Source organism: Prunus persica, chromosome G1 (genome assembly GCF_000346465.2).
Source record: "Prunus persica cultivar Lovell chromosome G1, Prunus_persica_NCBIv2, whole genome shotgun sequence".
Classification (NCBI taxonomy): domain Eukaryota; kingdom Viridiplantae; phylum Streptophyta; class Magnoliopsida; order Rosales; family Rosaceae; genus Prunus; species Prunus persica.
In genome coordinates, this window is record NC_034009.1 from 771,323 (window position 1) to 785,621 (window position 14,299).

Consider the following 14,299-nt stretch of genomic DNA (forward strand, 5'->3'; position numbering starts at 1 on the left):
GAGCAACGAACGCTTTTACTTGCTAAATCCCAACATTTGTGTGAGAAGACCACCGATTCTTCATGAAGCAGATACATATATAGATGTATATATACATATACCCTTTTGCCAAGCACCTTTGAAAGTAAAAATTGGGGCAAAAAAGAGGATACTTTTAAGGCTCCAGCAGCAATCCCTAACAGGCCTGAAGAAAGCAGAGGGCGCGAGGGAGGAAGAACAACATGGGTTACGATTCGTGTGATGAGGAAGTTTACGAGGAGTTTGGTAGGGGTAATCGATTTCTGGGGTTCATGTTTGGCAATGTCAATGAATCTGGTGATCTTGACGTCGATTATCTTGACGACGATGCAAAGGAACATCTTGCTGCGTTTTCTGACAAGCTCGGCCCATCTTTGATAAAACTAGATCATACGGATGTTGAACAAGAATATGATGGTAACAAGGCTGACAATGCAGTTGATTATTTTGATTTTGATGAGGATTTTAAGGAGGAGGACCATGACCCCTTGTTGCCCAGAAACGAATATGATCTTTATGTTGATCAAGTCCCATTGGCTTCTTTGGTGCCCACTACCACCACGGGTTCTGTGTTTGATGATGAAAATTATGATGAGGAGGAAATTGAAGAGCAAGTGGAACATGATCATGTGGTTGCAACTGAAAACAAAGTTGATGTTGATGTTGATGTTCAAACTATTTATTTACCAGCTGAGGAGGGTCAAGTGTTTTCGGATAAAAGTTGCACTTTAACTCCCACTCCACTGCCAGTTCTATGCATAGAAGATGGATTGGCTATCTTACGATTTTCGGAAATCTTTGGTGCAGATCATGATAGGCTTAGCTACTCCGCTCCTAAACATAGGCATACGAAATCCATGGATGTTTCTGATGATATTGTTGAAGACGACGAAGAAGAGGCATTCTTGCCAGGATTTCAGTCTTTGACAGTGAAACATGGCATCTCAGTGTCCTCATTCAAGGATGATGATTCGAACTTCACAAAATTAAAAGACTCGTGTTTTGTTGCTGAACCAATGAAACAGGATCTAACAGTACATGTTTCTGAGGAAAGGGAAAGGCAATCACCTTTGGTTTCTAAATTTTTCCCTCTTGATCAACAAGACTGGGCAGATGGAATTGTTTGGGGCAATTCTCCTATAGCAAGCGACAGTGACGTTGAGAGTTGTGAAATATCAGGACCTGATCATGAAGCCTCAGTTAAAAATGACACAGAACCTGATAATGGGCCACAAAATATGCTGCATAATAGCTCATCTAGTAATTCATCACTTACTTTCTCAGCAAGCAGATGCCATCCCCAAATTTTGAGCCTAGACGTGGATGTCAGTGCAGACGGTACAAGGCAGAATGCTGGTGAGAAGCTTCAACAGAGTGATGGTGCGAGGCAATTAATTCGCAAACTTGCTTCACAAAACCGGGACATGCTGGAAGGATCTTGGTTAGACCAAATAATATGGGACCCTGATAGTGATACACCTACTGAGAAGCCAAAGCTTGTCATAGATCTTCAAGATGAGCAAATGCTTTTTGAGGTTTTGGATAACAAGGACAGTGAACATCAAAGGCTTCATTCAATGGCCATGATGGTATCTCGCCCTCTAAAGCCGAGCAATGGAGATTCTTTTGAGCTGATAGATAATGAAGGTCAATTTGGTTGGCAAGATGTTGCAAGTGATAGATATTATTCAAAGAGCAAGAGGCATAAACACACAGCGAGAGGCATAAAGGTTTATCAATCCCAACCTGCACTGGGGAAGAAAAAGTCTGCTGCTTGTCGAGGACGCACCACTGTTACTGGAGCAGATCATACTGATCCGCGCAGACTAAGCATGGAGGCTGCACGAGAGGTTCTTCTTAGATTCGGTGTTTCTGATGAACTGATTGCGAGGCAGACTAGATGGCATCGGATTGCAATGATAAGCAAGCTTTCCAGTGAGCAAGCTGCATCTGGGGTCAAAGTTCAGAGTTTTTCTTCAGCCATAGGTGGGGATGAAAATGAGAATGGCTGTGAAGGAAATAATGGCGATCTAGGTTCTTTTGCAGGCTATTTGGAAAGTCTGCTTGATGCAGAAGAATGTGATCAAGAAGGTCTAGGCCTGGGAGATGACCATGAATCCAAGCATGATAAACCGGATGGTGTCAAAGGGCTTAAAAAGAGAAGCCAGCTATCCATCCCTCTGACAGAAGAGGAAATTGAAGATGAAGCAACTGAACAAAGCAGGCTGCTCATGGATGATGATAAGACTGCGAGGAAGAAGAAGAAAGTAAGATTTGTGGAGGAAGCAGGGTTGGCTCCCGGCTCGCAAACATGTTTTGGTATCGAAATCCAGAGAGGCCAGTGAAGCAAATCATTGGTGCAGCCAAAGCTAAGGGATCCTATACTTCAAAAGAGAATCCAGTTGGAGATGCAAAAGTTACTGGTAATCTTCCCAAAAGAAACAAGACCGGAAAATGTAAAGGAATTAGAAATAATTATGCTACTGAAGATACCGGTCTGATGAATAAGAAACTGATAATATCAATAAATGGAGATAAGGGGTTTCAGGAGAAGAAGTCAGCGAGACAGAGTTTCAACTGTGGAGCATGTGATCAGCCTGGACACATGAGAACAAACAAGAACTGCCCCAAGTATATGCATGGAGAAGATATCGATAGAGCTTCTCAAAAATCGGCTACTCTTAATCCATCTTGTCAATCTCAGCCGAAAACAAGGGCAAAGGAGATGATACCTAAAAGCTCTGCAACGAAAATTTCGGGTGGTTGAAGCTTCCCAGGTTGAAAACCTTGGTCTGAGCACAAAGCTTCCTAGATTGAAATTCAAATGTGGCCCTAACAAAATAAAGTCTGAAAATGTGCCAGTTGAACCCCCTAGTGTGAACCATGATACTGAATCACAAAAGGCAACTGTAGTTATACAGGCACCAGCAAATACAGATAGAGAAGAGGTGGAAAGTTCCCAACAGCAAGGGCCATCTGCGGAAGCAAAGAAAGAGCCACATCGATGTCATAAGAAAATTGTAATTAAACTTCCGAAAAAACTACTGATTTAGATCATGATCATCAGGTCTATTTGCAAAAAGAAAATAGGCAACTTTGACTTCATCTCAGATGTCAGAAGCATCAATGAAAGAAAGTAGTTGCATCTCTTCTGTAAATTTGTGACTGTGAGTTGTAATTTGCATAACAATCATTTAACCAATAATACCATCTTTGAAATAAGACTTTATTTCTTCCTAAAATTATAGCTGCCTCCCAAAAAGAACCCAAAATTTCGCCACATACGTATCAGTTCTGAAATAATTTGTGAATATTTCAGGGTGACAAAGAAACTGACTCTACACCTATCGAAACACATGTACATTAAGATACTTAAAAGAAAACTTAAGAATCAACAGGCTGCTTGAGAAAAGTAGAATTATATGATAAAACCCGGTGACAGAATAACTACTTTTAATTCAATATTCATTTTGAAATCTTCTTGTAAGGGTAGGAGATTTAGTCATAAAAACTAAAAGCTCAGTAATTTTAGGATCAGTTGCTCTACTTCAAGCCTGATGGCTTTCTGTTTATTGAAAAAGTCAGTTTACTGAGAAGAAACTAAGCAAAATCATCAGCATTCAAACAAAAGCAGCTAGGGTGGTCATTCCAAAATGTTATAAATAGCTCTAGACATGTAAGAAACTTGAAGAGAGCAGGCGTATGCATAATGAACCTACAACCAGATCAAGTTTTAACTTTTGGGAATGAAAGGACTGTAAGTAGAGCATCGCGGTGCTTTTGGAACAAGCTTCTTTCTTAACCTCCTTATTTATTCCTCTTTTAACAACTGCATCACCACAATGCATATTTCAGAGAGGGGATTATGATGATATAACCTCAAGAACTACAACTATTCTTCACACATGGTTTAAATTCTTCAAGCTCAACTCTCATACACATATGCTCAATTACCACTAGCCAATACAACACCCCTACCTAACAAATTTGGTCAGACTACATCTGCCACATACAAAACAACTCAGAAATGATATTAATCAAACAAGTTCATCATCAAGATGAAGGTTTGGTCAAAAGTTCTTTGAACTTCTATCCTGTTCATCTTTTTCTCTTTGGTCTTGAAGGTATGTCTAATAGATTACACTGAAATTTATTAACACTTTCAACTGCAGGCTAGTTTAGATGCAATGTTTGATGTGCAGACAAAGCAAATACACAAGTACAAAAAGCAGCTGCTTAATATACTTGGCATTATCCATTGATATGACTGTATCGAGGTGGATCTGATTTTATATGGTGAAGAACTTTGCATTCCATATTTTTGTAACTTATTAACAAAGAACTACCTTATGCCTTCTAAAGGGAGCTATCACCATCTTCCAGCATTGTGCATACCTAGTTCATCTTCTTGTCACGGTAATTTAAGAAGTTGGACAGTAATTTGTAGATTTTTCAATGAGATATGATGTGCAGTTGGAACTTTCTTCTCATGTTTTTTGTATTTTAGCCCCAAACCCTAAAATAATAAGTAAATTTGGCCTTTTCCAAAATAATATGACAAAATTGTATATTTAAAGTGTATAGCCGAGCGGCTATACTCTTCAAATCTGTTCGAATATTAAAGGTATAGCCGCATGGCGATACTCTTTAAATATATTCCAACGAACACGAATCTTGCACTCGCAGATGACGGAACTTGCACTCGCAGTCACTGCTTCGTCCTCCGGGGTTCAGCACCGAGAAAAGACCCAACCCGCCTAGGCGGCCGCCTAGCCGCCTAGCGGATTGACTGAGAGTTTGAAACCCGAAATTGAAAAAATTTAGCTGCAAATTTGAGCTTGAGATTGGGAAGCCGAAGCAGTGAAGCACAAGTCAGGTCCATAGAAAGAAGAGATCATGAGACTCTTAATTCATCTAATTCCATTCCTCTCCCTGTTTCCCGCCTTATTCTCTTCTCTCTTGGTTCTCTCCCAAACGACACGTTCACTTCACCACACCGACGACAACTCCTCCCAGAGTTTGCTTGGTTCTTTTCTCACTTTTGTCACAACTGCTCTTGAAAGAGCCACCGAGGAAGAATCCTTACTACTAAATAAGGTAAAATTGGATTCAAACAACATTTCCTGTTGGATCACTTCACAAAAAAATTTTAACATGAAATTACTATTACCTAATCTGCAGATTGGAGACATAAATGAAGTATCAAGACAGGAGGTGGATGAAATGATCAATATGTTTGCTCGGCAAGTTTGTGTTTCATCATCTGACAATATTCAGAAAAGGTACTCCTTGAGTCAGTGGCGGATCCAGGATTCTCGAGCCAAGGGGTCACAGTGTAAAAACTTCGAAATTTTTATAAATTGCTATTGTACTAATATATTAGTTAAATATGTCACTGGGTATAGACTAAAAGGTTTAATTAAAAAACATTTGGGCCAAACCTTTTAAAAAGACCTACAGGTTATTAATAAACATTTGGGCCAGACTTATACATGGCCCAGACTTTTTTTAAAAACCTAGAACTAGTGAAACGGTGAGTTTAAACTAAAATGAGGCATAAGCTAGGCAAATCACCGACATCATCTTCTTCGCTGCCTCTGCAACCCAAAAAAAATTCAAGTCGTGGTGCTGCCAGATCCGAGCAGCTGCGTCTGGAAAAAGTTTAGAGAGCAGCGCAAGGCAAGCCCACAGGGGACTTTCATCGAGCACCTTGCACACAAGGGGTCGCTCAGCTAACGGCCAAGGGGTCGCTGGTGGAGTCCACGGCTAGATCTCCTGCATTCCAAGGGGTCGTCTGACCCCTCTTGTCCCAACGTGCGTCCGCCACTGCCTTGAGTTGTCTTTTCCTCATTGAAATGTTTGCTCATTTCAATAATGTCTGTCAATTTGTTGTGTTAAGTGAGTATGATAAAACTCCTTTAATTATAAGTTATAACTTAATGAGAAATTGTATATCTGCCCAATGCAAGTTATAGATATCAGCATATCCTTGAGATTGTCAGGCACTAGTGAGCAGAAAATGCAGGTTATGTATATTTGAATGTATGTTGAAATATATACTGATGATAGTGACAAGCAATGGGCATCAACGAGTTAGAGTGATGGATTGTCTGCTATTGTCTTGAAAGTAGGGTTTTCTGTTGTTGTTTAAGTTTGTTCTTCTTTTTAGGATTTAATAGATTCTAGCTGCTTTCGTTTGAATGCTGATGATTTTGCTTAGTTTCTTCTCAGTAAACTAACATTTTCAATAAACAGAAAGCCTCAATCCTTCATGATGGCTAAGTATCGATTTTCTAGAAGTAAAGCAAGTGATCCTAAAATTACTGAGCCTTTTGGTTTTATGACTAAATCTCCTACCCATACAAGAAGATTTCAAAATGAATATCGAAATAAAAGTAATTGTTCTGTCACCGGGTTTTATCATATAATTCTACTTTTCTCAAGCAGCCTATTGATTCGTAAGTTTTCTTTTAAGTACCTTAATGTACATGTGTTTCGATAGATGTAGTCTCTTTCGTTGGCACCCCGAAATTAACCTTAGTTTTGTAACTTTGTTTGCTGGTGTCTTGGTTGCCTTTCACCGAAGAATTATTGTTTGAGCATTCACAAATTATTTCAGAACTGATACGTATGTGGACAAATTTTGGGAGGCAGCTATAAAAGTTCTTGCAGTTAATGCTGATCTGCTCAATGATTTTCACAAGATTATAGCTGCCTCCCAAAGAAAGCTCCTCCAAATTTTTATGAGTTCTGGAAATATGCATCTAGTTTCATACAAGAGTTCTTCAGCCACCGACAAAGAATTGAGGCAAGGACAGCTGCAAAGATAATTAAAGTCAACATATAAACACTAGCAAAACAATTATATTACATTGAACTTAAGTAATCTTGAGATTTAGACTTACAAATCTGCAACAAACATCAAGGCTTCTTCAGTGCACCACCCAGGTAGCTTGAGAAAAGTAACAATACCGTTGCTACAGCTAATGACAAACATTATAAAAACAGTGACAGAAAAAAATTCCCTACTAATTCCATATAAAAATTGAAACTTTCTTAAGAGGGTAGGAGTTGTCAAGAAAGGAAGGACCTCCGCAACTGAAGGGTCAAATACTTTTACTTCTGGAAAATCAATACTCAGCATAATGGATTGGTGCTTGCTCTGTACCATGACTTGCAAACAAAAGGGACATCACAAAGCAGCAAGACCAAGCCAACTCTACCAAAAATATTCACGAGACAGTCAATGTGCAACTCCTCCCATCTTCGTTGATCCTCCATCTACAACAAAGCAATGCAGCTATAAGTAAATCTGTCTTATAATTATATATAGAACCAAATGCTACCAAACGATTGCCAATGGACATGAAAAAGATATCACTCGTAAAAAAATAAAAGACATCACTTGGAAAAGAATTAGTACCTCAACGCAGGAGAAAGCTGGAGATATTAAAGTAGTTGAAAGCAAATGGACTTCCCATATGCTCACCCAAATTTTAAAAAAATAAAATAAAATAAGAAACAGAGCGTCGGGTTTATGCATTACCAATTTTTAATCTTTCGGGAGGCAAAGAATATGACTTTCGGTTTCCCCAGAAAAAAAAAAAAAAAAAAAAAAAAAAAACACACACTCCAATTACACAGCGAACTGCTAGAAATGAGTGTATCGTTTGCTCTTCTCAATAAAACCCGAAATTCCTTGTTGCTGATCAATTGCTCTTCTAAATACCCAACTAAAATAAATAAAAGAAAATAGAAATTCATCCTACCATAAACTGAATCTTCATAACTACCTAGCTAGAACACCTAATTCAAAATTTCTGAATTCTCTCTCCTCAGTTGTAACATCTCACATCGACCAACGGAGAAGGGGTGATGTACCTTAATGTGCCCAACTCCATCTAGCACACAAGGCTTTTTGGAAGCTGGCTTCAGAGTCATAGGAACTCTGAAGTTAAGCGAGTTTGGGCTAGAGTAATCTCAGGATGGGTAATTCACTGGAAAGTTGCTCATGAGTTCTCAGAATCAAAACCGTGAGGGCAAAGAGGGGGGTCCAAAGCGGACAATATTGTGCTACGGCAGAGCCGATCCCGGGATGTGACAATTCGGTATCAGAGCCACTCTGCCGTGTAGTGCAAGTGTGCCGACGAAGACATCGGGGCCCTAAGGGGGATGGATTGTAACATCCCACATCGACCAATGGAGATGGGGTGATGTGTCTTATATGTACATGCCCACCTCCATCTAGCACAAGGCCTTTTGGGAGCTCCGAAGTTAAGCTAGTTTGGGCTAGAGCAATCCCAAGATGAGTGACTCACTGGGAAGTTGCTCATGAGTTCCCATAAACAAAACCATGAGGGCAGAGAGGGAGGCCCAAAGTGGACAATATTATGCTACAGCGGAGCCGATCTTGAGATGTGACATCAATCATCACTTGTAACTTGTAAAGCTTACACACTTTTAAGTATTTTTAAAAGGGAGCTGATTTTCCCACTCCTTTTTTCTCCACTTACACTCCCTTTTGTTTTTTTAATACTTTTTAATCAATTTTTTTCTTTATTATTCTTTCTCTTTCCTATTTTACCCTTGATGACATGGCAAGTGAAATACTCACTTTGGTGTTGATGTGTGAAAAAAAATAATACATAATTCTTTAAAAATAATATTTTGAAACCAAAAAACATAATATCCAAACCCTAGCCACGCTCTTTCTCTTCTCCCTTACACACCCACCCTTCCGTGTTCTCTCTCCCCTGTTTCTCTCTTCCCCCCTCTTTCTTCAACAACAACCAAGCCCACCCCTTCTCATTTTCTCTCCCTCTTTTTCTCTCTTCCCCCCTCTTTCTTCAAAAACCATCCAGGTTTTTTTTTTAAAGTTTTGGGGTTTGACTGTGGCTATAGGTGGGGCGATAAGGTCGTTTGTGGTTGGCTACGTTGGGGCAGCGATGGCTATCGGTGGGTGGGTGGCTGTGTGGGGTGCGGCATGGGGGTGGGTTGAGAAAGCTTTAATTGGTTTAGCTGAATCACAGAGTGTAAAGCTCCTTGAAGCGAAAAGCTTCAGACCCAAGCATTAGAAATTTCTCTTTGTTATCACTTAGTAGAAATGTTACAAGGAAGGACAACAAGTCAGTGACATTTGAGAATTTGGTGGGAATAAAACATGATTTTGACTGATGTTGCTTTTGGAGATGAAATAGAGAAAGTTGGCTTTGGAGATGAAAAATAAAATTTTGGTTTTTGAATTTGCAGAGAGAGGAGTAGAGAAAAGGAGTCGAGGGAGTCCGAGCCATTGATGTTGTTAGGGCTAGGGGTAGTGCAGTGGTGGATGGTGAGGGTGGTAATGGGGTGGTGGGCCTGAGTGCAGAGATGGAAGGAGGAGGGGGCTGACGGAGAGAGGGGGGTTGTTGGGGCTGGGGAAAATATTTTTGTTTTGTTTTGTAAAATTTTAAAGAATTCATCTATCCATTGAAAAATATGTATATTAAAAATGAAGTGCAAGTGGAAAAATAATAATATAAAAGTGAAGTAAGATAAGGGTAGAATAGGAAAGAGAAAGAATAAAAGAGAACAAAAGTGAATAAAAAATATTAAAAAGTAAAAAGGAGTGTAAGTGGATAAAAGGGGAGTGGGGAAATCAGTTTCCTTTTTAAAATTGTCACAGTTGTATGAGTAATAAAGTAAAAATAGGCCAACAAAAAAGGTGAACAAAATGACCAAGAAGTGTCTAGTAGGGTAACAGAGGGATTGGGGTACAAAAAAGTGTTTGTAATCTAATTAACTTCCATTTCTTCGATTCGGAGGAAAACTTGAACGTAACTTGTTTCATACACATTTCTCACAATTCCATATTTTGTCAAGTTCATACTACTTGAAAACTATATAATAGTTTAGGGAAGATTATATGTAGTGGGCTGCAAGAGCTGCAGTTCCCAATTCTAGCAATGAAGAACTTATTGGTTGTGATCTGGTATACAAACTTGGGGAAGACGTATTATTCTACTAGGTTATATTTCCTGGCCCTAACTTCCCTTCCATTAATATAAAATACGACCTTTTCTTCACCATTAAGGACAGCTGCAACAGTGGAAGCACAACGAAACACAAGGGAGGCATAGCGACGTTCCCTGCCTCCTTGCATATACAGTACACAGCTTCAATTTCTCCAAATGTACTATCAATTTTAAAAAGAAAACCAATGTTAATTAATGATGAAGGAATTAACTAATACGAAAATTGCATACGTACTAAAGTTCGTGTATATATATATATATATATATATTTATTTATTTATTTATGCAAAACCGATATATAACAAGCCATCGATTGATAATGCATGCATGCATGCATTTATATATATATATATATATATATATATATATATATATACACACACACACATACCTAGTGAAGAAGTGTATGATTTCATGTTCGCGAGTGATGCCTGTTCTGGAGAATGTCAAGAAAATGGTTCTCTCGTGATCATAATATTGCTGAATGGCGTCCACAGTCCACTTCCTCCTCATGAGTGCCCTTTCATCCTTCAAACCTCCATAGCCCTGTGGGTGAGTTGGAATTTCTGCAAAATGGTGAGCCATGTTGGAAGCGAGATAGAAATAAAATGAAAATGAAAAACAACTGAACATTCTTCTTTACTTCTCATTCTCATATCCTACATGTTTCATATAACCATTCACCGATTCTAATAGGAACATTCATAATAACAACTGAAGTGAAATGCAATATAGTGGGGTTTGCTGCTGTTGAATTTTTGGAGAATGATTGTTAGGACTGGGGGAGTGTCCACAAAGGGGTATATTGCTCTCCAGTTTCCTTTGTGACTAATCCATCTTCTACCTTCAACTTGAACAAATTTGGAAGTTGGCCTTCATTTTTTTCTTCAACATACCTTGCATAATCGAGTGACTTATCCAATCTAAGGCACGCTTAGGTTATAGAAAAAAAAAAAAAATTGCGTCCTTTACAGGGGCATATCATGGAGAACCAAACAAAGGGTTTGCATTTACTAATTTTGGATGTCAATCATCTCCTTGTTCTAGAAATCCTCTCTTTTAGTAACACAACTCAAAAATGAATTACATCCTTGGATTTCTAATGAACTATTGGGATTCAAATGAGTAACCATAGCTAAGAAAAGAAGAGGATCTAGATCCTTATAATTTTCGGTTCGTGTTATTAAATCCTCTTATTCAATTAGAAATATGAGTGATATACCACACAATTAATTAAATTTGAAAATTCCAAAGAAACAAAAAAATATATACAGTTAAAATGAATGCTTATATGTTGAGAGACTACGAATTTGTTCTATATGTGTGATTCTTACTTGAATATGACCAAATTCACAGCTTCACATCAAAACGCCAACAAAGAATTAATCCTAGATATAAACCTTGTAAGACATATTCAAGTAAGGTTTTAGCTAAAATCATACTAAAGAGGAAATCGAAGAAGAAACTGGAAAAAGAAAAAAAAAAATTAAACTCACTTATAATGTCACCATGGAAAGTCCTCGAGGTAGGCCATTTTTTGTAGTCAATGTTATCAATGGTAGTCCATCCAGTAGGCTCTCCATTCTTGTATACAACTGCACAGGAGTCCTGCACCACAGCCATCATTACCACTAGCATAGCTAACACCTTCATCGCCATAATCATGGTTGCTAGAATCTCTGTGATCAAGATCAGTTGTATATCATGGGAGTCACAGGTTGGAGTTTTGTTTTATCTCTTTTGGCTCTTTATGTCGATCTGAGTACGTGTACCTCTTTATTTTTTCTAATAATAAATTTGTCTCATATCCGTTTAGGTTGTGTAAAAAACAAGTTTACTAATTTTTTTTTAGGTCGATTGTTGTTTTCTTTAATCAATTACTGTTGCTTGATTTGTTCTTTTTTATCCAGTGAAAATTTTCATTAACAATCTAGTTAGAGGGAGTGACAAGGGTCAATACACTCGAGGAGGTGGTACGTCCACATCATCCAGAAAATATTACCTTCCTTCCTCCCATCACATCGTCAAGGGGGTGTCAATGCACACATGGAAAACCTCAAAAGGCGTGTCAATGTATGCAAGTGTACAAAAATAAGACTTTCTTTTCAAAAGCCCAAAACCAAATAAAACCAAAAGTTACAGAGCCCAGAATCTGAAACCAAATAAGTGAAAAATCCAAGGGGAGCCCATAACTGGCCACGAAGAAGTTAACGGCTACTAATTCCTAACAAGATTGGGAAACAAAGAAAACAAGGAAGCCGCTCATAAATACCCACTTACCCAAAAGAAACACCAAAAAATAAAAAAACTAAAAACCCACTTCCCACCCCTCCCTCTCTTCTCCTCTTTCAAGTCTAAAACGATCAGAACAGAACCCTTCTCTCTCGGCTCCCCACTGTAACTGTCTTTCGTGCTCTCTCTCCTCTCTCTTACCAGGTGATCTCTCACTCACTCTCTTTCTTTCTCTCTCTCTTGTGCCTTTCTCTCTCGAATTTCAAGAAGAGAAGGGTATATAATTGATTTCTTTGTATGCAAGATTTGATTTTTAACACACTTGCAGCACGCTAATGCTTTCACTTTGTCTATTAGGGTTTTTCTTTTTGTCTTTTATTTTCTGGGTATATACCTATTAGGGTATTTGATAAATATTGTTAATTTTTTATAATCAAGTTTGAGTGCTGCTAAATTTACGATATAAAAATTGGGACTGGGGCCGCTGGGATATGCGGGTCTTTTAAATTCGTAGGGCTAAGGATGAGTGGGGCCCTCATGTGGTGCAATTACCACAGTGGGGTTCGTCTTCAAATTTCAAAACCTCATCGGTTGGAGGTGGAGTGGAGGTTTACTTTTAAGCTTTACCTAGGACTCTTCAGGAGAGGAATTTCTGTTCATCTGGTTCTCTAGAAATAGAGATGGTTTGTCGGGCACGCATGCATTGTAGTTCAGTGATCAGAACCATTTATTTTGTTTATTCGTTATGAGATTTTAGTGTTTTCTAGAAACAGTGTGTTCGCTTGTTCATAAGCTATCTGTCTCTTCTTGCAAAACAAATCCCTCTCCTAAAACTCCCTCCATCCCTCATCATGTGTCATATAATGTGATTAGAGAGAGAGAGAGGTGTATCCCGTTTCAACAATACATACAAAATTATTTAAATTTTTTTTGTTATTGGTTGCTATTCCCTAAAAGTCTTTCTAACTTCATATGGCAGGTTGCATCAGTGTGATGAACCAAGGCATCAGTGAGGAACCAGGGCACTAAATTTCTCTCCTTGATATCCTGTCCTGAAAAAGAAAATTTCCCGCATTCGTTTGCCGGGAAATTTTCTGAGAAACGGAAAGAAGATCAAGATGGAAAATAATCCAAGAGAAAATGCCTTGGCCTACGTACTGAATCAAGTACAAGGAGTCAAACATTTCAAGGATGCTCAAGAGAAGTTAAAAAAGAGCATATATGATAGAGGCTTTCTTCTCTTCAAAAAGGTTAGAGAGAAACTTGGTAAAGACAAGTTCGTCGAATTCCTAAAGCAACTGCAAAGGTATAGCAATGGAATTATAGATTTGACTGAGTTTTTAAACTTGGTGGACGATGGAGTTCGAGACGATCAAGATCTTATGAACGACATTGATGCTTTCTTGGAGCATTGTGATAAGGAGCAGATGAATTGGTCGCTTAGGAATGAAAGTTGACCTTTAACAAGTTTTGTTGTAGTTAGTTCCATTCACCATTTTATGAACTTGTGGATTTTGAAGGTGTGAATTTGTTGAACTTCTCTTTTCTGCTGTAACATTTGAACCAAGCTTTTCATCGGTCTTTGTATTTTTGGATATGACCCTGGCTAGGTTAAATGTTGAGCTTTGCGAGCTCCCTATTATGAACTCGATGCGCAATTGTTATTTCCAGGGGGTTTTACATCCTCACCTTCCACAAGTCAATCATTTTTGGTCCTCTACATTGCAAATCAAATAATGCGATCCTCAACCTCATGCTCCTCGCATCAGTTTTGTCTTTGCCGTTCAATCCGTCAAATTTCATCACGTGACCACAACTTTAGGGGCACCTTTGTCAAAGCTATGTGTGGAGGACCAAATGATGACTTTTGAAATCTTGAGGGAGACTTGTCAAAGCAATGTGGAGGACCAAATGATGACTTTTGAAATCTGAGGGACCACATAGATAGATTTGCAAATCTTACAAGTATGACTTGATTCCCGTTCCTCCCACTATGTACGATTAAACTGGTTAGTCCAAGATTGAATGCATGCATTGTT

The 14,299-nt window shown here is 38.6% G+C and overlaps 1 protein-coding gene and 1 long non-coding RNA gene across 2 annotated transcripts; both read left to right on the plus strand.

Moving 5' to 3' along the window:
* Positions 207 to 3,232, plus strand: LOC109946606 (transcription initiation factor TFIID subunit 1-like). Its single transcript, XM_020554957.1, is given in 3 exon segments — positions 207 to 2,357; positions 2,360 to 2,776; positions 2,778 to 3,232. Coding segments are annotated over 3 exon segments (2,847 nt in total). The 5' UTR covers positions 207 to 221; the 3' UTR covers positions 3,072 to 3,232.
* Positions 12,044 to 13,926, plus strand: LOC109948330. Its single transcript, XR_002270983.1, has 2 exons — positions 12,044 to 12,464; positions 13,240 to 13,926. It is a non-coding gene; the product is annotated as an uncharacterized LOC109948330 (long non-coding RNA).